General features: G+C 38.7%; 1 protein-coding gene across 1 annotated transcript; it reads right to left on the reverse strand.

Moving 5' to 3' along the window:
- Window positions 1–17,698: 17,698 nt before the first annotated feature.
- LOC112151458 (dermatan-sulfate epimerase-like protein) lies at window positions 17,699–23,519 on the reverse strand. Its single transcript, XM_024280414.2, has one exon. The coding sequence runs from the start codon at window positions 22,462–22,464 to the stop codon at window positions 18,850–18,852; it is 3,615 nt and encodes a 1,204-aa protein (XP_024136182.1). The 5' UTR covers window positions 22,465–23,519; the 3' UTR covers window positions 17,699–18,849.
- Window positions 23,520–26,367: the final 2,848 nt, after the last annotated feature.

Here is a 26,367-nt window from a genome sequence, read left to right on the forward strand (position 1 = left end):
TCCATAAAAATATATTTTGTCAAAATTGTTCAAGTTAGAAACTTAAGATAACATGGGGCCATTTATAAAAATAAATAAAATGGTCTGGAGGGCCAGATCCGGCCCCCGGGCCTTGACTTTGGCAGATGTGATATATGAGATTAGAATATGTAAGCCAGGATGAAGAGCTCTAGTTATCCCGATTCCTTAGCTCCAATCTAACTTCCAAGGAACGCTCAGACCAGAGTCATCAACAACATCATTAATTAGACACGAATGGCTTCTGCTTTATGTAATGTGGCAACTGGAATCTCAACACATGAACTCTTTGGAGCCCATTATATGTCTGTGAGTGTGAGTCTGCAATAAAACATGAAAATAATCCCCCCGGCGGACATGCTCGGCAGAAACACGGTTCAGGAGAGCGTTGGAGGCTGCAGCGCTCTGACAGCCGGGTTCTGCTCACTGGGTCTCCGTAATGAAGGTCCACTGAGAGTGTCATACAGGAAAAGGGATTCTCCTCTGTCTGCCAGACAGGCGGTCTCAATCACCTCAGAATGGAAGCTCTGGTTTCCAACATCTGTCTTCACATGCAGAAAGAGTTTCCCGGATCACAATTTATTGCATCAGAGGACTCACACTGGTCACATGGAAGCTGAATCTGTATTTTTATTCCTTCTCTTTTTCCAGCGGACACATCATTTTGATGCTGTTTTAGAGCTGAATGTCTCTGGAAAATACAGTTTTCATCCTGTCATTACTTCTGACACCATTACTCTCAGTCCAGCTCGTCCCCCAGAGAACTTGTTTCTTCTTTCTGGCCAGAATATGTCCTTAAGGTCAGGATTTTTCCACTAGTACCATGGGAATTTAGTCAATTTCACCTAATTGGTCTAAAAACAGCATTTCAGGATATCAGCTCCGAACAGGATCATGCTGAGTAGTTCAGTTTGAAAGATCATAATAACTTTACCAGCATTTTGCCTCAAATTTGGCCAAATTTTGACCCCCTAAACAATGCGACAAAGTCACGGCCCGGGGGCCGGATCCGGCCCTCTGGGTGATTCTATCCGGCTCTCCAGATCATTTTAAATTTTATAGTTATTTATGGCCCGATCTTATTTTGGGCTTGTTTTTAACTTGTATAATTTTGACAAATATATTTTTACAGAGAGTAATATAATATATTTAAAGTTTAAGTTGATTTATTCTGGAATAATATTCCTGCTTTTTAATTATTAATAATTATGTTAAAAAGTTACGGTTGTAAAGTTTTGAAAATTGGTATTCTACTAGTTTTTTGGACTATTTTGGACAGGACAAATTTAAAAGGAAAAAAAATGTTGGGACTATTTTGGCATTTAGGAAGATTTTGTTTTGGCTTTTTTGGAGTTTAGCTAATATTTCAGCTACATGCTAGCTGTTTTGGCTAATTTTGGCTTTTTTGGTTTTTCAGGCGTTAATAATAGCCTTTATGCTTTAATAATAAAGCATAAAGATGCAATCCAGCATCACTGTTAAACTACATCTCCCATGATTCACTAATAAAGGAAACAACATTAAGCTTAAGTTGCCAATAGACACATTTAGCTAAAACTACATTAAAATCAATGTTTTTTATTTCTTAAAATTTGAAGGAAATCTTTTTTAGTTGAGTTAAATAGTTCATTTAGACAAAAGAAAGTAATAAAACCTCAGCTTTTATTTTCTAGTTACAATTTAACTTATAAACATTTAACTTATAACTTATTGACATTTTCTGTCAAATTTATCCAACATGCTGCAGTCATACAATTTTTTTAAACATGACAAAAAAATATTTAGAAAATAAATCACTGTTTAGAAAGAATATTATGGTTTTAATTTCTTTTATTTTGAGTGAGGTTCCATAAAGTCACATGTAGAAACTCTAATTTAAACATCCTATTACAGTCTTTAGTTAAAAATTATTATTGAAAACTTTAAAGAAAAACAGATGCAACTTCAAGCATTTTGTTGCTGCAACTATTTAAAAAAAATCCATGCGAGATTTTATTTATCTGGCTTAGAAAACAAAATCAAAACTCTGAATTTTGCTGAACACTTTCTGGAAGATCAAAGAAAACTAAAGTTGGAAGAACATCATCAATGAACAAACACAATTCCAAATAGAAGATTTTTCTTGCTAATCAGCTTAAAGTTAATGAGGAATAAAGGAAAGAGCAGGGCATTAAAACAGACGCCGGAGTCTCTTTTTATTTACTTTTTTTGGTTGCTGGTCTTATTTGTAATTTTTTTATTTTATTTTTTTTGGAGGAAAAACTAAATCTTTGCTACAACAATTTTTTTAAAATTAATTAATTAAGACGTTTTTGCATACGAATACATTTATAAAACATTTTTTAATATATTATTTACATCTATTTTATTTAACCAGAACTTTTCTAATATATATATATTTGCTTTAAACATTATTAATTAACCATAGCTTAGACTTTCATCTAGGAATAAACTCTTAGCTCCACGACTTTATTGAAGTGTTTTTAAAAATATACTTTCAATAAACGCTGACTAAAGTGCACACTCAATTAATGAGAGCGGAGCATCATAACTGTGGTTTGGTGCAGACTTTTGGGTTGTACGCCTAATAAAACACATTTTTAGTCTTACTCTGATTTCTGTTAGTAAAAATATATATAAATAATGTGAATGTTCTTAGTTTTGAACTGTGCATCTAAAACCTTTGCTCAGTCTTGCACAAGAAAAACAAGCAAAAAAACAAGTTTCTGCAGGAAGAAGTGTCAAAAAAAGCAAAATATTTAGTAAAATAAAATGAAACGAATGAATCATAAAGTCACTGAGATGCAGCCGCCTATAGAACTCATTCCAACCGCTGACAGGCTTGTTTGACTGACTCCTCCCCCTTGGCGGTCCAATCAGGAAGGGCTAAAATCCCATAAACTTCTATGGAGAAATAAACAATTGATACTCAGTCATTCGATTGATCAGATACTTTTTTCTCATAATATTTGTTCTATAATGGAAGTTAAAACTGACCAATCAGATGCTTCAGTGAAAGTAGGAGGAGCCTACTGGCCACCATAGCAACAATGAGTCGGACTAATTGCTCCAAGTTGATGTAGTCTGGTCCACATCACGACATAAACTTTATTATTTAATTGACATTGGGCGTAAATTATTTCCTTTCCAAGGAAAGAAAAATAAAGTGATTTAGATCTTTGACCCTCCAGGTTCTGTTCCTGGTAGATACTTTAAAAAGACATTTTTCGTAAATGTTTTGCTCATCTGCTCCTAAATGACTGTAAATGACTTTTTTATGAATACACGACAGTGAAAAGAGTTTGAAGCTTAAGAAACAGCAGCGCTGAGCGCAGTCATGCGACGCTTCCTCCGATCCAGGAGTGACTGAAAACCATCCGCCGGAGTAGGGATTAACCAGAATGTCAAGAGAGACAGGTGAGGCTGGCAGGATATTAGCTCGTACCAAAGGCTCTCACTTTCAAAGGCACAAACGTCTCAAAGCGCCGTCTGTTTGCTCTAACTCTAGACTTTCATTTGACTTTCTGTTTGGCAAAACTCCATGTTTCTGTGAGGGCAGAAGCATTTACTGAAATCAGCTGAATCCAAACAAATCCCGGGAGAAATGTGTTCCAACTGTCCTGCTCAGCAACGAAAGCACAAATATTTAACAAAAGAAGAAAAATCAATTGTCATTAAAAGAGAGAAACGACTAAAGAGAACAACGGGAGGACATAAAGTACAGAAAACGTCTCGCTGTGGAGATTTCCCTCCGAGGAAATCCAGAAAATCTCAACGGATTTAATGTTTTTAAATTCTATTGACATCTACTGCAACTGAAATGATGTTTTTTTGATGATGGAGGACGTGTATAAAGAAATTAAGATTAAAGTAACATTTCTATGTAAAGTTCTGTAAATGTGTTCTGTTTCCTGTGACCTGGAGACATGAAAAAAGAACTTGTTTTATATCTCTTATTCTCTAAAATTTAGATTTTATGACAGTTTTTCTTCACCAAACAAGAATATTTGATTTTTTTTATTTAAAAATATTAATCAAAGTTTTATTACAATTTAATTTTATTTTTCAAAAATACTTTGGAGAATAGTTTTACCAATGCAGATGAGATTTCTTGATTTGAAGATAAAATTTTGAATTTTACTCCGTGTGATACTTTAATTTGAAAGGCTGCACAGAGAACGTCTAACAAGTCAAGGTGGAAATTGAGAAAACTAGGCCATTGAGTAAAATATTTCACCGGACTAATTTAATTTAATTTAATTTAATTTAATTTAATTTTATTTTATTTAATTTAATTTAATTTAATTTAATTTAATTTAATTTAATTTAATTTAATTTTATTTTATTTTATTTTATTTTATTTTATTTTATTTTATTTTATTTTATTTTATTTTATTTTATTTTATTTTATTTTATTTTATTTTATCTTATTTTATTTGATCTTATTTTATTTGATCTTATTTTATTTTAATTTAATTTATTGTAATTAAATTTATTTAAATTTTATTTTATTTATTTTTTCTATTTTATTTTATTTTATTTATTTGTTTCTAATTAGTTTAATTTTACTTTAATTTAATTTAATTTACTTTTTTATTTTATTTATTCTATTTTATTTTATTTTATTTATTTGTTTTTAATTAATTTAATTTTATTTAGATTTAATTTATTTAATTTATTTTATTTTAGTTTATTTATTTGTTTTAATTTAACTTTATTTTATTTTAATTTAATTTAATTTAATTTTATTTTATTTTATTTTTTTATTATTTATTTATTTATTTTTAATCTTATTTATCTAAATGCTTCTCCCCATAATCAAAAAATGAACCAAAAAAAAATATTTTTCTTTCAAATGTCTCTGAAAGACCCAATACAATGAAAATAGAGTTTTGAGTCTTTTTAACTTGTTCTTGTGGCAATTTTCCTTGAGATTTCTTAATTTGAAGTTAAAGTTTTTAATTTTACTCAAAGTTGTATTTTAATTTGAGAGGCGCTGCAGAGAACTGTCAACTCAAATTAAGGAAATTAGCACTTGAAAACCCGCTGGGTAAAATTTGTGACCAATTTAAAAAATATATATTTTATTGTGTATTTATTTATTTGAATGATGTTGAATAATTACAATGGTTTATTAGGGCCAGTTTATAAAAAAAAAAGGAAAGAAAAAAAAGCTAAATTAAAATCATGACTTTAAATCTTGTTAATTTACAGAAAAAAAATAGCAATTGTTAAAATTACAAGAATAAAGTTACATATTTATGACTTAAAAAGTCAAAGGCTGAATTTATGACTTTTTCTCTTGTGAAATCTGTTTTAAAGTCTCATAAATGTATGACTTTCATTATTTTTATTATTATTTAATATGATTTATTTTATATTAATCAATAATAAATATTAAAAAGGAATATATGCTTGTATTAATAAATTTATAATATTATTTTTTTAATTTACTATTTTACTTATATAATATATTATAGTTTTTATTGATATATTAGTTTTTTTCTTTCTTTTGTGGCCCTAATACTCCATATGAAAACAATTGTTCCCAAAATAAGCCCAAAAAACTTTTTTTTCTTTCAAATTTACTTTAAAGATTAAGATGGAATTTATGGTTATGATGTGAAAAAACATGTTCTTGTAACATTTTTATAACTATAAAGGAAAAGAAGCTCTAAATAGCATTTAAGATTATTTATTTAAGCAGTTTGTTGTGAATAAAAAAATACAAAAAAGATTCTATTTGCGATGTAGAAAATACGCTGGGCGGGGCCAAAAGCTCCCTGCTCCGCCCCCATTCTGATGCATTGGATTACAGACAAACTGATCCATTAACGTCTTCGTTTTCCTCTTCTGGATCTAAGCCGTACATCTGGATCGCTCCATTATTGTTCCACATTTTTGGAGCTAGCATGTAAACAGAGAGGGGAAAGAGGGGGCGGGGTTGCTCCGACCACAACTAAGAGGTCAATTTCTAATTAACTTCTGCCGCTCTGCAGAAATACATCCCAGAAAACAACTTTTTTTCTTTTAATTGTGGCTATTCGTGCTTAATCATAATTAAAAGTTCAAAGTGAATACTTGTAAAATAGATCAACAAATGATCGTATTGGGATTTTAGTGATTATTTTGCTCCATTTTTCTCCATCAATAGTAGCATACTTGCTAAAAATCCCCTGTTTGTCATGCTAATGAGGACCGAGTCTGACATCTGAAGGACACTCTCCATTTGTTGTGGAAGTTTCAGCAGCGGCTGAAAGGCTGACCGACCCTCTTCTCTCCACAGTATCAGGCCGCTCTCTGACTGCAGGCGGCGGCGGCAAAGGTTAATTAATGAGCAGTGGCAGGAGCGATGGCTGCCGGCGAGCCAGAGGCCCTCCCGGGACCGGGATTCACCGGAGGCGAAAGATAAAGGTGGAAAAGGAAAAGGGTATGACTACTCAGCTGAAATTGAGTCCCCCCTTTTCTATCTGGATAACCTCGGTGAGCGTGAAAGCAGCACGATCCCTTCGCCGGGCCTAATGCACGGAATTAGATTCAAAAGCAGCTTTGCCCATTTAAACTTCGTCGGCCGGTTCTGCGCCGGTTCTCAGACATTAAAGACAAAAAAATGAAGCCAACTCCTGCCTAAAATTTGTTCTGCAAATCTACTTCTTGTGATCAGACTTCAGAGGGATTTAATGATCCCTCGTAAATTCCAAGGACTGAAACTTTTCTGTTTTTATCCGGATTCTATTAAATTAAAGAGGTGGAGATTATCTTGTCGGGCTGCTTTAAATCTGAGAGATTAATGAGGGAAACCAGAACAGAAGTGTTGCTATTGTGGTTAAGTTCAGAACAGATCTTTGTTCGCCCACTTATGGCTTTTATGTGACCTTCCCACCGATGAATGTGCCGTTTGTTGATCCATTTTGGAGCCTCCACATGTTTAGATTAAAGCGTTAAAATGAACAAACATGTAGAAAAGTTGTGTTGTTTGAGTCATTCTAACCTGATGCAAAGTTCAAACCAGATCCATCAATAAAACAATACAAAAAATGAACTTTTATCTTTACATAAGTGGTAGTTTAGGTCGCCATGACAACCGTCTCATACTGTTTTCGTCCTTGTCTTACGGGTTAGAAATTGATAGGGCTCGGTATCGGTTACGATTCGATTCACAAAGAGCCTGAAACGATTCGGTTCCTATTTTTTCCGATTCTTCAAGTTCAATTTTAAGTTATCAAATTTATACACAATTGTTAAGAAATACATTAAAAATATTTTGTTTTAATTTGAATATATTTATATTAATCAGATATAGTTCTATAAAATGTATTAGTAAAATAATGAGATTGATAATATCATACAGTGTTATATAGATTCTCTAAACAAAAATGTTCAGATCATAAACATTGTAAACACTGCTGCTTCTCCTGGAGGACGTTTCAGTTTGGCCACTAGGTGGCGATCGCGCTATAGAAATACACTTAATTCAAGAAGAAGACAACAGTATTAGGGGAAAAAACGAAGTTTTAGACCACAAATAGTTACTTTAAAAACTATTTTTTAAAGGAGTTTGGAAACCTTACTGAGTGTAAGTAAATAAAGTTCTTCATTTAGTCAGCAATGCATGTTTTTGGTCAACCGAGCGTTAGCATTAGCCGTCCTATGGGAAATTCTAATGAACGTTAGCATCAAGCTAGCGGACTGTAGCTTTGTGTGCTAAATTGATTATTAATTTATTGGCCATAAATCGATTCAAATCGATGCTAATCGATTTAGCAAAAAAAAAAAGAGAGAGAAAAAATCAGTAGTCTAACATTTTGTATTAATTTCTTTTTAGTAAAATCAGATTAAATTTTCTAAAATCTTGGGATTTTTTTTTTCACAATTTCCTAATAAAAAACACATTTTAAATAGATAAGAAGGTGTTCTACAAGTAAACATGGTAGTAGTAGTAGTATAATTATATTTTCAGTGTTACTCTTTCCTCCATGAGAAGGGAAAAAGAAGTGAGTAAAAAAAAGATTTTTGTTAATTTTTTATTCCAAAAAGGAGTGTCTATAATAAATGTGTCAGCAGCTCATCACATGGTGTCACAGAAACGGCAATTTTCAATTTAGAACAACATTTCATGCGTTTGTACGTCAGGCTGGATGATCAGAGCCGCTTTGCTTTTTAAAAATTCACCAGAAATCCATTTTAGAGGTAAAATGATTCCTAAAATCTAGAATAAAGTGCAGTGAAGAGCCTTCCTGCTCCTCTTCTCACACAGCGTGCTACTAATTGTTGTTTTTTTTTTTTTTTTTAAACATTCGTCCTCCCACTCTGAGTTTTATTTGTGAACCAGGCTGGAGGATTATCCTCTTTGGTTTTAATGGTTCACTTTTCTACCATGAACTGAGCAAACAGCAGCGTTGATGCTTTTCAGACAAAATGTGTTTAATTATACCTTTCCTGTTGGTTTCTTCTGTGATTGTTTTGAATTTGTTTTTTCACTTTTCTTTTGCAAATCGTAAGACTTGCAAACTGAAAATATGATTATAAGCCACCAATCCGAACAAAAATGTTATAATAATGTTGATGATCTCATTATACTTGAGTAGACTGTCAGTTTTACTGGTAAACTTGAGCGTTGACGTGTTTCCGGATGAGTTCAAAATAAAGCAGGACGAATTAATAGAGAATTACAGCTGTTAGCTCTCCAAAAAATGACAGGTTTCATAAATGAAATTCACATATTCTTAATTGATCTCAAATGGAAGATTAAAGTCCCATTAAAGTCATTGAGTCTTCTGCAGATTTTAGTTATTTTAGTATTCTTAAGTGATATAAAAAGACCTATTATCTCTCATTATCGCTGACAGCAGAAATTATCTTGTGTAGTTTGCTGCAGCAGACTAGAACAAACCTCTGAATAAAGCTGATTTTCTTTAGGTTTTTAGCAAAGTTCATTATGTTGTGTACTTTTTTTTTTTTTTTTTTTTTTTCCATGATCTAGTGCGGTAGATCCAGGACTCAGAACCAGTCTTCTTCATGGTCCGTTCACATCAGAGGCGTCCAGTTTCAACATTAAAAGGTAATCAATCACTAAATCCGCTTTGTTGACCTCTATAAATGGGTTTTAAAGTGCTGTCGGTTGCCTCATTTTTGACAATTTAAAATGAGCTTGATTCATTCATGAAATTGTGGTCTAAAAGCCGTCTGTGAGCTGCCCCCTACGGGTTGAAACGAGGTATTACAGTTGCATTTTGTGATTGGTCAACTGTTCATCCCACGTCATTTAAGAAGTTTCACGTCATCATGCTATGCAGCTCCAGTATACAAGCCCCGCCCATCTTTGAACGCCGAGAGTTAGAGTTTATCCTGCGACGCGAAGAGAATTGGAGATTATCCCGCTAGCTCAGGGGTACGCTCTTTAACACTTCAAGAGCCATTTGGGTCAATTTCTCACTGAAATCCCAGCAGGATCCACAAATTAGGACACTGATTTGTTTTTATATTAATTTAACTATTATAATGACTATAAATTAACTATTTTTAAATTTTTTTTTGTCAAAAAAATAGTTTATAATTTTTGTTAGATTTCTCATGACATCCTTTCAAAATAAAAGACATCCTGTGTCAGTTAGGATCATCTCATTACAACAAATCATTAGATTTTCGATTTTCAGACAAAATATTGCTGATTTAATTAACTAAATCACAGCTAATTCAGAGACATTTTTTTACAAACACTTAAAATCCTTGAATTTGTTTAAAAATAAAAAACCTGTCCAAAAGCTTCTGTCCTTGTTTGTAAATGAGTTGAACACATTTTATTTATTTTTACTTACTTTTTACAGTTATACTTTTAAAAATGTTGTATTTTACTTTAACCAGAGAGCCACAATGAAGGGGTGAAAGAGACACTTGTGGGTCTGGAGCTGCAGGTTGCAGACCCCTGCTTTAAGTCGATAAAGTCGGAGCTCATCTGGAGATGCAGAGAGCGTTGGCGAATTTCGCGACCCAGAGAGTATTGTAGCTCATCATTTGACGGCAAGAGCGTTGGAGCTCACCTCGCGATACTGGTAGCGGCGGAGTGAAACTCGCCACGCCGACAGAGGCGGCGCTCACTCCTATGCCTCCAGAACCTTATGATTATTTTTTTTATTATTATTTTAATTCAGATAATAATAACAAGGTCCTATAGTAACTAGGGCTTGAAATCTTAGAGTAACTCACGATACGATGTGATTCACGATACCGATAGTTAGGGCTGGGCGATATGACGATAAAAAACCGTGTACGATATCCAAAGCTGACGATAGGTCATTTTTAAGATATCGTTATATCGCGATATTCTACGAAAAGCTGCAAGAGCGAGAAGGCAAAAGCTTGTTGACAGCTGTGACTTTAAATCCGAGCTGCTGCTGCTCCTCCTCCTCCTCCTCCTCCCCGGTGTGTTTTTCCTGTTTGGAAGTCACGTGACAAACAACGGGACAGAGTCGCGTGCGCCGTCGAGTAATGAATGACGGAGGTCCGAAAAAGTAACAAAAGGAGACGCAGTGTCTTGCAATCGACTTCAAAAATAATCCGATGGAGAGGAATCATCACGGGACAGGAATCGCATTTTAATAGAGAGAAATCAGGCTGAGAACTTTGAACTGTGTGCTAAAGTTTAGGCTAAAGTGGGTGCTAGCAACCTGTGACAGACATGCTAGTTTGGCTCTTTAATGTATGTTTTTATTAATGTTTCGTGTTTTTAAACATAGCGGATGTTAATCGCACGTATTTACGTTCAACCTGCACAAAAACTGATGGTAATTCATGTAGGAAACACGTAAAATGTTCTGTCAAGATGCACGGTGCTGCATTGTTTTGCTAGCTCTTTGCATAGCTTTTGCTAGCTACTGTAAGAGCCTAAATCTTATCGTCGGTCGCACTCCCCTTGTAAGAAGTGTAAGTGAGTTTGCACATAATTTTCTTAATCCGCGGCGTCACCGTTGAGGTTCTTTCTTGGTCGTACGGACCGAATAAAAGCCCAACTAGAATAAACAGCGCTAATGCTAACGCTAGCTTTCTGCTCAGTGACATAAACACAGCAGAGAGCAGATGTTAGTGAAGGAGCTGTGGATGTAAACTTTTTAAAACTGCCACAACATTTACTGCTATTATCTCTGTGTTTTGAATCTTAACAGTTTGGCAGATGTATTTGATGTTATCATCCAAGTTTAAAAATGTTTTTGTATCAGTTAAAGATGCTAGCTGGAGCCTTTTTCTCAAAGTACAACGAAATCGTCTATTTGAAGGTAAATTCTGAAGCAATTGAGATTTATTTACCATGTATGTAATCCAAAAATAATTTTATATATAATATTATTATTATTTTTATTTTTATTATTTAGCACTTTGAGCTGTTTTTAATAGAGAAAGGACTTTACTAAACTTTATCAGTCATTCATGCTATAAACTTCATCAGTCTCCCTCATTTCTGGTCTTGGGTGATAATCATTTACAAGCTCTGTTTTATGGATTTTAGCACAAAGGAAAAATTAAAACTCACTGATATTTAGAAGATGTTCATTTGACAGCAATGCATTACCTGTAGCAGTAGAAGACGCAATTCTTGCAATATTTACAGGTTAATCTTAATAGATAACTATTTAATTAGAATAAATGTAAATATTTGTTCAAAAATATGTTTACTTCTTTCAACTAAAATGAATATAATTAAATTTGAATTTATTTTAAAAATATCGTGATAAAATCGAAATCGTGAAATAAAATTTTAAAAATCGTGATTTTATTTTTTTGCCATATCGCCCAGCCCTACCGATAGTATCTTGATATGGCAAACATTGCAATAATCAATATATTACCTTGGTAATCTATGATATATAACTATTTTTACAAACAAATGTATCTTTTTATTTTCTTCAAAACCTTCTTTTAGAACAGTTTAAAACACAACTTGTTAATCTAATGCCCTGTCCAACAATAAAATAAAATGATCAATAAATACTAATGTGTCTTTACAATAAATACATAAATTTTTGGGTAACTAATAAACAAAGCTTCAGTTAAGAACCAAAATTCAGAGTATATCATATAACCTTCTCACTTCAAAGAGCAATAAATGTGAAAACAAAAATTCATAATGCTGCATTTATTTACGGTAATTTTATATCAGATCATTGATTATTATTCATATTATAATATCATTTTTTTACAGTGCTTGTATCCATATTCATTCCCCCTCCTTTTATTAAAACCTCCTACACTTATCTTTGATAATCAACACTTTAATCACGTACTTCATGTGTGTACTGCTAGCATACACACCTTGGATCAATATCGCCGCCCGCTAGACGTCTCATTTGGACGGTCAGGCCTCTCTGCTAGAATCAGGTGGATTTTAGCGCGGTGTTTGGACGGGTTACTCCTGTTCCCGCCCTGAAAGATCATGATATGTTACATTAAAAACAGTCCTCAAGGTCGGCTTCTACTTGATAAAAATACAGACACAGCTCGGACCTTTTTACTCGCGGCCATTTTTCCTTGCCGTTTTCATCTGTCAGCAGAGCAGGTGGCGAGAGCGCACGAGGAGCCCCGCCCCTAACCACTGCATGTGTTCACGCCGCACCCACGGCCGCGCGACTATGTTTTTAGGCATTTGGGCTAAAAGCGCATTGGTAAAACCGGTAAAAACTGATGACGGTTTTGCTATGGCATCCTTGCATTTCACTGTCGTGCTCAGGCAAAGCGCCCCCTGGTGGACTTCTTTGGTATTATTTTAGGACACCGATTCAGGGAAAGAGAGGACCGGTAATCGTTTGTGAGTTGTAATATCACGATAGTTCGCCATACCGATATTTTGTCCCACTTCTAATAGTAACCTCTAGCTAACTTCACTTCAACTGTCAATCACAGACCACACCTTTCCCGCTCAGTCCACCTCCCCTAGCCCCGCCCCCTTTTTGCATTTTTCAAATCTGGGCTGAGAGTGGAGTCAGCCTCCACCCTTTAAGTCAAAGTATAAATGCAAACCCAAGACCTGGGGTGCGATTTGAGCATCGCGATGATTCTCAAGTTAAAAAATCGGAATTTTAATAAAAAAGATGTTCCAAGTCAATAACCAATCAGGGATGAGATCAAGACATATTAACAAACATTGAGCATTCTTGCCCCCCAAAAAAGCCAGTAAATACTTCATAAAACCCTGCAGTTGTAAATAAGTATCTTTATCTGTAGACAAAAACAATCCCGTTTCCCCCTGCCAGAAAATATTGTGTTTCTCTTAGACATGTGCGCACACGGGTAAACACCCACCAAAAATGATTTTGGCTCCCACACAAGATGCATCTGAGCGGCTGTCGTGATAAATGTTTGAGGAAGCGCTGCAGCATAGTTTTATCTTTTCCTGAAAGCATTTCAGGAGTTTAGCGGGGACATTTCTCCCCGGTTGTGAGTCAGTGGAGCCGAGGTTATTAGCTATCATAACATGGCACTCGGTAAAAGCTGAATAGTTGAAACAAGCAGCGAGTGCAAGTCCACTCTTGCAGAAAGCTTGCTTCCAAAAGCATTTGCCCGAGGTTTTTCAGTGAATAATGTGCCTCTTCGTGGAGGGATTAGGCACAGAGGACTCTGCCAAGCATTAGAGCGTTACAGCAGGGATCAGGAATAAATGAGTAACGAAATGACTGAGTCACCACTCCGAGACACGACTCGTACGCAGATTTTTCTACAGTCAGAACTTCCTGACATGTTTTTAATTGTTGCCTCCTGCTTGCCAAGCTCATCAGACGTTTAAGCTATTAGGCGTCCGTCATCCATGTCTAATAAAATGGAGATTTTGCTGGTGCCTAATTGTGCTGGTGCAGAGACATCTGCGTGAATCAGGCGTTGGTTAGCAGCGATCAAAACCTAGAAGGAGCCACATAGTCTCACTTTAGCCTTTAAGAAATTTTGATTTGCATTCATGACCTTCTTTTTCTAAATAATAAATATTAATTTTGTCTACTTTTTTGGCACGAACAAAAGCGAAAATATAAAATGAACCTAGTATCTCTCAAAATGTGTTTTTGTTTACTTATTTTCAAAATAAAAGATGATCTATCTACATAATTTATCATCTATGTGCACCTCAGCCATCAATGTATACATTTAAATAATCTAAATTAAATAAATGCTAAGTAATTTGTATTTTCTTTTTGTTTTCTTTTTCCCCTCTTTGTCTTCAGTAGTGCTGCCACAAAGGATTATTTTAATAGTCGATTAATTATCATTTTTTCCGATTAGTCGACTGTCATGGGCAAACTGGATGTAAAACACATCTTAAACATCATTAGCTTTAAACTAACTAAAAACTAGATATATAGCATTGCCTGTGATTATGCTAGTGTGAGCTGAAATTGATAGCTGAAGATGCTAGTGCTGACAGCTAAGAAATGCTAAAATTGATAGCTTAAATCGCTGAAGCTGAAAGCCAGCTAAAATATTAGTTAAATGCGAAATTAGCCTAAAAGACTAAGTTAACCAAAACAAATAGCATGTAGCTGAAAAATTTGCTAAACTCCAAATTGGCCTAAAAAACAGAAAAAATCCTAAATTAGCCAAAAAAATCTAGCATGTAGGTGAAAAATTAGCTAAACTCCAAATTTGCCTAAAAAACGGAAAAAAATCCTAAATTAGCCAAAGTAGCTAGCATGTAACTAAAAAAATAGCTAAACTCCAAATTTGCCTAAAAAAGAAAGAAAAAATCCTAAATTAGCCAAAAAAGCTAGCATGTAGCTGAAAAATTAGCTAAACTCAAAATTAGCCTTAAAAACAGAAAAAAATCCTTAATTAGCCAAAAAAATCTAGCATGTAGGTGAAAAATTAGCTAAACTCCAAATTGGCCTAAAAAACGGAAAAAATCCTAAATTAGCCAAAATAGCTAGCATGTAGCTGAAAAATTAGCTAAACTCCAAAATATGCTGAAAAACCTTAATACATGCCAAAATATTCCAAAAAGCTAGCAGAATACCATTATAACTTTCAACTTTATTACACTCCATATAATATAAAGTAGCGACTAATTGATTATTTAATTAGTCATTGGCTATTTTAATAGTCGATTAGTCGACTAATCGTGGCAGCCATTGCCCTCAGTAGTCCAACACTGCTGGGTTTTGTTATCTTAGTTTGGGGTTGGTAGTCTTACATTGCGGCTTTGTTTATTTGTTTGCTTTAGTTTTTGTTAGGGGGAGCCGCTGTCTCCGACGGTCGACATGACTGGGTCAGCAGTCTCCATGACTTATATCATGTTTGGACAAAGAACCACCATGGAGAGATAAAAGAGCCACATGTGGATCTGGAGCTGCAAATTCAGCTGTCAAAAAAGACAAGAAAATGCATGCAAAAACAAAGACAGTTTTAAAATATTTCGATCAATTTATTTCTTTCTTGAAATCATCGTCTGCAGCACAGAAAACCCCTATAAAGAAATGATTGTAATTCAAGGCCACAGAAGCGAGTAACCAGATCCCCACAAGCAAATACAAAACAGAGTTGGTTAACAAGATTGCAACACCAAAGTGAAAGCATGTCTGCCAAGTCTACAGATTCAAAGACCACAACACATCAAACAGGTTTTCCCAGCCATTCAAGGGTTTAAGTGTTCACAGAGAGGAAAACAAACAGGTCTCCTTCTTGCGGAGAAACGACGGATATTTCCGAGTGCAAAAGATGAGTGCACCATCTGCATGGTGCGTATGATCCATTTACAGTACAGAAATGTTTAGACGGCATCAAAGCTGACTACATTTCTTGCCCAAGCCACAGCTTAACTTCACAGAGTCAAAACGGTCTCTTTTTTTTATTCATATTTAGATTTAAAGCTCATCTGACTGTCTTGCTTTACTTTTTCCAGACAAAAAACCCAAAGGAAAGTTGACTGAACGCTAGAACGTTTACATTTCCTCCAGTCCTTTACGCGGAAAATATCACGGCAATAAAACACAGCCTAGAGTCCCGGTTATGGCATTTTCAGATTAATATGAGTAGCTGAGGGGAATGCTTTGGAAATTGCTTTGACTTGAAATGTGTCAAAGCTAGAATTTTTTTTTTTTTTTCCCCCCAGTTTGATCCCTATTAAGCATTTGCCTCTGATTCAATAAATGCTAAAGGGAGTCGCTATAATAATCATTCCTGATCCTTTGGGATATAAGCTATAAATACTTCTGACTTCTTCCAGTCGTCATTTCATTTCAGGATTTCTCTCCTAATAAACCAAAAACGGTAAAGACGTGCGGGTTGGAGAATGCGCCTTGTGAGAGGGAGCGCTCTCGCTAGGAGGTCTTTGTGAAAGTGCTGACAGCCAACCATCTTTGAGCTTTAACGTTAAATCTTTCCATTGATGTAAAAAAAATGCATTCCTGTGTCTGTATCTCTGAAGTCTCATTTTCCTCTAAGCTTCCAGCCTTAAAGGGAAACAAAACTCATAGGTTCTGGTAGGAAAAGCCAAAAAGCTACAAAACTTTTAAATAAAGTCCATCCAGAAAACCAGACAAAAACAAATAAAAGTTACATAAACACAATAACATAAAAAGAGACAAAGGCCGAATCTGAATTCTTCTCCCTACCTCTACATTTACCCACCAAACGGAGAGTTATGGAAAAATAATGTCTTCAAATTCAGATGACACTCCCACTCGATGATGTCATCAATAGTCATTAATGAGCTAGCGTGGAGCCACTAGTGCTCGTAAATACCGACACATCCTTCACCAAACTCGTCACATATTGACGTTTGGTGAAGGATTCTTCCGCGTCGCTTTTTGAAGCATTGGGTGTCCCGAGCTCGTTGTTTTTTTGACCTGCTAGTTGTTCCTGTTAAGTCACGGGTCCCCAACCTCCGGGGCCGCGAACCAGAACCGGTCGGGCACCGGGATGTGGAGCGCACTAGTGCCTCAACCCAGTAACGGTTCGCCTCCAGGCCCACATCTGGTACCACATCCAGTACCTCGTCCGGCGCCTGGTTAGGGTACCAGTACCGGATTAAGGTACCGGCCATGTCCCGAGGACCAGTCCCCGTGTGGTACTGGATCCGGTACCACATTCTAAGGGTCGTTGCACGTCAAAAAACGATGAGTTGGGGACACCATAAGCGCCAAAAGGTGACGCGGAAGGGTCCTTAACCAAATGTCAGGATGGGAAAATGTGTTGGAAATACATAACATTGTTTTAAAAAGGCAATGCTAAAACAAAAATGTATCATTTAAATTTAATATAAACTTCTGTCCTTCACTTCCAATGCCCCTACATTTGGAGGAGTAGGGGAATTAATTTGGATTCGGCCAAAGTCTTTATTAAGGCTACGGTCACAAATACGACGGCAGAGTCTTCACTCGATTTTTTTTTTTTAATTATTGGCATGGTCATGACTGTAAACAGCTGCAGTCAGGCATGCAGAATGTCCCGCTTTTTATTTTTACATACCATGATCTATCAGGTGGTTGGCGGCTGGTGGCACTAGATATAGAAGGCCACCGTCCAAAGACATTTACACATCATCCAGTCTGTCTCTATGTCCAATTCCCATCCTAACTACTAAATAACTATATAGTGCAGGACTTTCTAGTGCCCTGGATTTTAAAAGCAATTCAGACACCATGCTCACTACTTTTCCTTCTTTTTTTAAATGGCAAGTATGACGTCACCAATTTCATTAAGTGAAAATCTAATCAATATGAACATTTTATGACGTATATTTGAGACTCCACTGTGTTCTGATGATGAAAATGTGGATGGTTTATTAAAAAATAAAGTTTTTTTTCCCGCAAAAATTGTTTGACCGCATTGTATTGTGGTCTATGTTTGCTAATGTATTGAGCATTGATGCACACTAGTTTTTCACAAAGACTTCTGGGAAATTTCTGGAGGAGTCGATTTTGGAATTTGAACAGCACTAAGACGTGATGAAAGTGCAATATAGAGAGTAGGGAAGGAATTCAGACATAGTGAGAGCTTCAACTCCAGCTGTCACCGACCTGTGGTCGCCCAATGTCACTGGACCGCCACGGTGTGACCCCAAACTGTGACCCGGTGACCACTGAACAATGTCAACTATTAGAGAAAAATTGCCGTAACATTTTCACTTTGTTTTAAAAGAAAGTTTGGATTTTTATGTTTTAATTAATAATTTTGTGATGGACTCAAGCTCCAAATAACAAGACTATAAGTAAAACATACATTTATACATAAAGGTAAGATAAATATAAATATAAAAAAGCTAAGAACAGAAATAAAAAAAACTAATAAAAACACATATTACAAACTTAAAAACTGAGGGACTTAAAAATATGTCAGAACTGATATTTAAGAATGTATTTATCAGGTCATCTCTTTATTTAAGAGTTTATTTCAGTTTATTTGTCAACTTAATGATACGTTGTGTCTTTTAAATGGGTTTTTATAAGCAAGATTTCATTTTGGTTATTATTGTTGATCACTTAAAAGCTGTAAAATAAAAAAAACTTCAAAACATCTGCAGCCACCTGTAAAATTTGCCCAAAAATTTGCATTTAAGTCGCCCCGGTTTAGCCTTTTATGATATGTGACTGTAGCCTTAAACTCACAAGTTTTGACTAAATGCTTACTCAAAAAAAGAGTAAGGGAAAATAAAAAAATCAACTCCCTTCAACTCATTTTAATATAAAATATTATTCTCTCATCTAAGTTTGGTGCCGTCATCTATGAGCCTTTACACAACAGAGAGAGAAAACGCATGGACAGGACGGTGAAGATTCTCAAACGTTACCATCAGTGCAAAAACAAAAGACTGGCAGCTGGATTACAGTAAAGGTGACATCAGCTGATCAGCAGCGGTCAGCTGGAGAAGCGGCTGTAGCCCAGCCTCTTCATCACAGCTCCACACACGTCCTCGATCAGTCTGACATCCTTTCTTGGCATCTTCTGCCTCCACATGTTGATACTGGCTGGTGAGACCTCCCCTTCGTACATCAGGTTGTACAGGTTGGTGGAGGTGGTGAACATGAGTTGATTGAGGGCTGCGGGGGACACGGGCACCCCCAGGAAAGTGTGTATCGCCTCCGCCGTCTCCTGAGGGAAGCCGACCAAGTCCTCAAACCTCATGAGGAGGTGGGCCTCCTCGGGGAGGCTCTTGCTGAGCCTCAGAGCTGCGGCGGTGTGAGCCAGCCACAGGTGAGCCAGAGTCAGGACGGGGTTCGTCTCCGAACGAGACAGCAGCCTCTGCAGAACTTTAAACTCCGGGGCAACAACCGGACAGCCGTCCCCGACAGAGTTTTTGCTGAAAATCAAGGAAAGGTGCTGCGGGATGTTTTTCAGAGAGTAAAGGCTGGGTTTGCTGTTATAAACCATCAGATAAATCCACGCTCGGGGGTCCCTCACCACGTAGATCGTCCTCAACGAGGGTCCCACAGCTTCCTGAAGGAAGGGCAGCTTCAGCGTCCAGCTGCCGCTGCGCATGTTGAGCACCACCCTGGCGTTGGGGTACTCCGCAACGTGGCGCCTCATTTCCCTGATGTACTCAGCGTCTCTGTCCAGGCTGGCCCGCAGCGTGCCCTTCAGCTCCGACGCCGGCTCTCTGCGCCTGGACCTTTTTTTCCTGTCCCTGGAGGGGCCAACCCTCGCCGTCTGTTTGACCCGGCTGCCCTCGGCGAGCTGGATGTTCTGTAAGTGCAGCTTGGTGTCGTGCACCAGCGACTGCAGCCAGCCCTGGATCATCTTAAACTGCCCGTTTACAGCATCCGCCCTCGACCACTCGCACGCGTCGACCAGAGAGTCGAACTCAAACTCGGTCTCGGGAACGTCCACGTGTTCCGTGGGAACCCTGATGTAAACAAAGTCGGAGGTGTTATAGAAAAGGTGCTTAAGCAACTCCGCCCCCGATCCGGGGAGGGTAGTTATTAGGACGGTGGGGAGGGGGAGCCGCTGCTGCTCGTACAGACGGATCTGTTTGTTTACCTCGCTCCTGGCGCCCGCACCTTTCCATTTCACCCCGCAGAGGAGCTGATCGCAGCTGCTGGAGAGGAACAGCAGCTCGGCGATCCACAGGAGGAGCACGGAGAGCAGCGCATAGCGCATCAGCCTGCTGAAGCAAACGTAAAACTTTCTCTGCAGGGTCAGGAACCCGATGGCCACACAGAGAACCACCCCCGCTATCACGTTAACGGTGAACCCAATGTCAAACAGCTGGCTGTCGGTGGCGATTTGTTTAGGGATGAGTTGAGTCCCGATGCCGTATCTGGTGATTTGATATCTATCCTCCACTTTGCAGTGACCTCCAAATCCTAAATAAGCCAGCCGGGCTCCAATAGCTTGATAGTTTGTCGCTATTGAGACAATCTTCTCAGTGTTATTTATGGTTAAGGAAAGCCTCACCCCGTTTTTGCTGCTATCTATAAATCTACAGTTAGACACTTTGACGTACGGCCCGTGTAAGATGTAAGCCACCCTGCTGACTGTACCTGTCATTGGAAAAGTGACATTAACATACTGAGTCCACCTCTTCTTAAACTCCGCCGCCTGCTCTGCCTCCTGTATTCTGGTTTCAGGGCTCTGACCCTGGCTGTCAAACCAGAACATTTTATAATGGGCGTCCCACACGTCCATCATCGCCCCGTTGAAGCGCTCCATGAATCTAAAAGGGACGTATTTGAAGTCGATGTCTAGGTTGTGGAAAAAAGTGCTGAAAGACTTCACGGGCGAGTCGCCCCACTTCTCCACATGATCGAGCACCAGCAGCGTCTGGGAGTTGAGGAGAAGCAGCGCTCTGAAAACGCTCTTTAGCCTCATGGCGGGGGAATAGGCCCACGCCGCCTCGCCGCTCACAAACATGGAGTCGCCGTGTGAGGAGGCCGCAATCACCTCCCCTCTGGCGTCACCCACCCCTTCGTCCGTCCAGCGCAGCCACTTAGCGCACTCCCCCAGCTGACCCTCCCAAGGACTGTTGCATTGGCTGGTAGGGGAGGGGCCAAACACCAGCACATTGTTCAGATAGCTGTACTTTGGGCCATAAAGTGCTTCAGACACAAACACCTGCCCGTTCGGAGCAAACGTGAAGGAGTTCTGGTCGGGGTGCTCGTGTCCAGGGTTAAAGCTGTTCCAGCCGTCCACCCAGGAGTACGGCTTGTCGTGAACGATGTCGTAGACGGCGCGGCCGCCCAAACGGCCAGACTTAAAGGAGACAAACGTGTTACCCTGACCGTTGGGAAGCCCGGCTCCGTAGGTAACCACCCCCCAGTTTGAGAAAACGTGCATCCTGGCTTTGCCGAAGTCTTGAGGGGGCTGCGGTGCCAAGTGGGCGCTGTACCAGAGGAACTCGGTGTGGAGCGTGGCCCAGCGCTGAGCCGAGGACTGCCCCATGGGACCGTCTTTGGGTCGGTGCTTTCGGATCTGCTGCGCCAGCCAGTTCCCCGTCCCGTTCTTCATCACGAACGTGTCGAGGAACACCAGCTGGCTCTCCGGGCCGTAGAACCAGTTGTAGTTGGAGTCTGCGATGCCCACCGTTCTCTGAAAGCCCGGCAGCAGCGTGGCGTAGTAAAACCAGAAGTGGCTCCGCAGCCAGTTGTTCTGCGTGTTGTCGATCTTGAAATGGCGCTGCGCCAAGAAGACGTACTGCGTGATGGACTTTGCCGTGTAGCTCCCGTACGCCACCCCCTCATCCAGAGAGCCGTCAACGACGTGATTCAACAGGAACATGGTCTTCTCCATGTAGTTCACAGCCACTTGCTTCCACATCATTGACTCTGGAAAGTCGTGCGATCCCACCACAATCGCACCAGTCAGAATGGCTAAAATGTTTGTGGTTTGATGGTTCTGGAGGTACTGCTTCCCCCAACCTCGATATTTAGAAACCTCGTACAGCGCTTCTGTCTCTGAGCGAATTTTTTGTAGATACAAACCCCGCCTCCGCTCATCCAAGTTAGAGTAAACAAAGTCATAAGCTGTGGCGAACCCGGTCAGAGAGTGCGCCATGGGAACCTCATCGTTTGGCGCACTGGTCACCTTCCAGTCCGGATACCCCGCCATCCTGTCCATGAACTTGATGAGGAACTGCAGGGCGGCAGAATCCTCGGGACACAGCAGGCAGTAGAGAGCCAGAGGAGGCAGGTTGTTCCCATAAATCTCATTCCACTTGCTGGTAAACTCCTCATGCTTCACGGGAGGCATGTAGAGGGGGAAGTTGGACAGCATGGTGAGCACGGCTGCACGGATGACTTTAAATATGTGGCTGTGGGTGGTGGAGGACCGCTGTCTCAGGTGCAACACGTCCGCTTGGTTAAAATAAAGGCTGGGGTGGGAGTGGAGCTTCCACGGCTCTGTGGCTCCAGCTTTGACCTGCTGCAAGTCTTCTGAGAAAAAGTCTTTCTCTGTGAAGTTGAAGACTCCAGAAAAAGCTGCTCCCACCGCCAACAGTGTCGGGAAGAAAAACCAACAAGCAGTGCAGCTACCACCCATGATGAGTGACTTTTGTGCTCATTTCACTCTAGAATAAAAATAAAAAATCGATTTTGCTGCTTTGTCCCATGAGGTTGTGATATAATCCACATGAAATATATTCCATAAAGTGCAAGAAAGTCTGGAAAAAGAACTTTAGTGCAAAAGCAAATCCATTCTTTAAAAAACAAGTTTAAAGTTGAGCAAAAAAAAGTCACCAAAATGCAAAAAAAAAAGATTATTTTAGGTAATTTCTCACATAAAATCCAAAATGTTTGCGTAAAACTAGCTCCAAAAAAGTGACGTTTTCCCCCTAATAACTTATTGATCTGGAGGCTTCAACATGATCAGCCCCAGTCCGTGTCAGGTCCATTCAAAGCCGGCCAGATCCTCCGTGTGCAGCCGGTCCCGGCGGCGGCATTCTTCGCGGAGAGCATCCCCGCCGACCGCTACCGACGCGCCGCTTCTGCGCGCAAAGCCGCACCAGAGCGTCCATCTGCGCGCATCGCCGCTCCGCTCCCCGTCCTCCGGCTCGCGCGTTGAAGTCAAAGTTCCTCCGACTCCTCAAGTCTTCGGAGAGGCGGGAATCCTGCCGACAGTCCGCGGGAAACTGTGAAACATCCTCCCGACGGAGGAACGGTCCACATGGAGACGGCTGCTGTCAGCGCGCATATTTGTGCCACCGCAGCTGCTGGAGACACACATCCACCGGCGTGTGAGCGCGTGATGAGTGTGTGTGCGCGCGTAATCTCCCGGCGTGTCTCCGTTCTGTCCTCCCGACTGTTCAACACAGCCGGTTTGATTGTTTTTTCCTGCGCAGGAGGAAAGACTCTACAGCTCCACCTGTAGAGGGCGCTGTGACTTCACCAGCTCAACCTGTCTGATTTTTATGGAATGACACATTTCCATGGAGCTTTCTCCAATAGCAATATATTAGTTTAAGTTTTTTAAAAGACAAAAAAGGTATCCAAGTCCATTTATTAATAAAAGAAAACAGCCGTTATCTTTAATTATCATTTTAATATATTTTTTTCTAAATCGAAAAAAACAGCTCCAAGGTTTTTAAGGTTATATAAGACACATTTCTAGGTTTCACATTATGTTCAGTCCACATGCTTTTGGCATCAAGGGCAGATCAACAAAAGCAGCAGAGGTTATAAAGGCTATTTAGCTCTGAGATTGCCCTTGTTAATCCTTGCTAAGATTATCCTTGCTTAAATAATTTTAAAAAATGATATATATTAAGGCAAAAATAGCAAAACTTTGTTTTTCCTCTTACTTTTTTTCATTTAAGGAAACAGTTCACAGCTTTTATATAAACTTTAAACGGTTTCTCAGGTCAAACTAATAATGTTTTTCAATGTTTGAGAAGAAAAATCTAAACACTGAAAACATAAATTGAAAGCAGGAGAGAGGATGACACCCTTGGTAACTATTGACTGTAGATGACATCTGGACTAAGTGAGTGTGATGTCATCCATAGAAAATGGTTTATTTAGGCTACTTGTGGCTCCAACCAAATGAAGTAAATTCAATCGCCTTTTTTTTCTTTGCAATATAAATGCCGCCAAGACAACGTCAATAAGCAGTAATTGGTCAGAGTCACGGTTTCCTTAGCAACCGCTCTCACCAATCAGGAGTCAGCTTGTTTGAAGACCACACACCTGCCACTTTAAACATGAAATCTGTCAGTTTTGAACGTTTGGTTAGGCTACTTTCATTGAGGCATCTGATTGGTCAATTTATAACTTAATCGACTTTTAAAAAATAGGATTGTCGGGAACATATTAAAAAAATGTGGTAGAAAAAGTATGGTTATTCTGACCAATAGAACGGCTATCTCTAAATTCCCTCCCTAATCCCTAACTACTAAAAACGATATAGTGCAGGACTATATAGTGAATTTTAAAAGCAATTCAGACGCCATGCTCACTACTTTTCTTTTTTTTTTTTCTTAAAACACTGGATATGACGTCACAGATTTCACAAAGTGAAAAATATATCAATACAAACATTTAACAGAGTTTGTGACTTCAGTTATAATGATGAAAATGTGGACAGTCTATTAAAAAAATACACTTTTTTTCACAAAAACTGTTTGACCACAATGCATTCACTAATGTAGTGAGCACGGTAGTTTTTAGCAAAGACTTCTGGGAAATTTCTAGAACACTTGATTTTGGAATTTGGACAGCAATACAAAATGGTGAATATAGTGAGTAGTAAAGGAATTCAACAGCTGTTTCTATTGAAGTCTATGGAATTTTGGCTTCTTGTAGCCAGCGGGTACTTCCTGTTTGGAACTTGAGGGGGGCGGGGTTTCTCAGTCCAATTCTCATATACAGCCAACTGTCTCCACATCCTAAAATAATGAGCCACTCCTATGAAAATAGTGTCTTTGTTGTTTTTAAAATCCTCTTGTAGTGTTTTTTCTGATGATGAAGGAAACACAAAAATTAAGATTACAGTTGAGTATTTATTTAATTTGTTTTGAATCATGGGAACACAAATTGATCCATGAATGTCTTTGTTTTCTCTATCTGAGCTGGCAATTCAAAACAGCTGAAAAGCTCCGCTTACATTTTTTGTTGGACCAGTTATGTTAGTTTAAGGTTGTGAGGGGCTGTAAGTTGGTGGGAGAGGGCTGGTATGATGGGAAATCACCAGTGACTTACTACACAGCAATAGTCCTGCCCACATCTCAGAGGTGAATTTATAACAAATGACAGCCACTCTGCAGAAACTTTGTCCAAGAAATTAACAGTTTTTTGTCTTTTTTGTGGGGGGACATTTCTAAGAACTGTATAATCACAGTTATCTTGGAACACTTTGAAAATAGATCCAAGGATTATTGAAAACAAACCAGAAAGTACCAAATGTTGCAGTTCCCCATAAGACCACTGGAGGCTGGTGTCAGAAAGGAGCATCTTCCTGCTGATGTTGAAGCCTGAATTTACATAAATAAATCAATAGACAGTCTGGTTTTAAACCCTTTGTTGTTTCTCAAATCGACTCTTCTGATTTCATTAGAGCACATTAAGGGGCGGATTCCGGATTTATATTGTCCAGTCCAATCGGTGTTGTTGGGTTGGGCGGAGTGAACCGGTCAATGTGCCCGTCCTACTTCAAGCCTCATTTTCACTTTGCAGAATGCAATGGGTGACAGATGATCTATTTAGAATACCTCTACGGTTGTAACTCAGCAGTAGCTGACTGATTACCAAAGCACCTAAAGATAATTAAAAAAAAAAAAAAAAAAAGAGCAGAGTTGGCTCGCTCACTTAATGAGAGTGTGTAGAATTTCCATCACGGGTTTCAGCATCAGTGCGGCATGACAGGAATGTTGTAGCTGCAGCGTCTGTGTTTACAGTTAGAGTGTACTCCATGTTTGGGTTTTCTCTGGGAGCCTCGGCGTCCGCCCACAGTCCTTAAACAAGCATCTTAGGTTAATTAGTGATTCTGTTTCCTGTTTGAGAGCAAACATGGGAGTTTAGTCCCTTTCCACAAGATTCTCCTAAAGTTGCAACTTGACTATTCTGACATGTTTATAATAAGCTCCTGACCATAAGAAGTTATTATTATACATCAGCTGTGCATGTTGGGGGGACTTTTGGTCAGTGGGAGTGTTTAGTTAGCCTGGATTTCAGCAAATTTACTGGTTTTGTAAAAATTTTTGAGGTTTTAAGTGCATTTTACTGTCCATTCCTCACTAAAATGAACCCCAAACATATTTTGATCCGTTCATGCAGCATCCCCTCCCATACCCATGAAAACGAGCGGGTGGAAACTTGCTAACGTAAGCACGATGCATACCGCCCCTACAGGGAGAGTCTGTGCTGCAAGCTCCGCCCCCAGACTACAACGAAAACACACCCACCTTCTCCGCGGTGCCGCCAGAATGTGTCTCCTGGCAGGATATAACTT

Source organism: Oryzias melastigma, linkage group LG20 (assembly GCF_002922805.2).
Source record: "Oryzias melastigma strain HK-1 linkage group LG20, ASM292280v2, whole genome shotgun sequence".
Taxonomy (NCBI): Eukaryota; Metazoa; Chordata; class Actinopteri; order Beloniformes; family Adrianichthyidae; genus Oryzias; species Oryzias melastigma.

Bases quoted from the DNA above. Each gene is read 5' to 3' on its own strand.
- LOC112151458 (XM_024280414.2), bottom strand. From the start codon at position 22,464: ATGGGTGGTAGCTGCACTGCTTGTTGGTTTTTCTTCCCGACACTGTTG.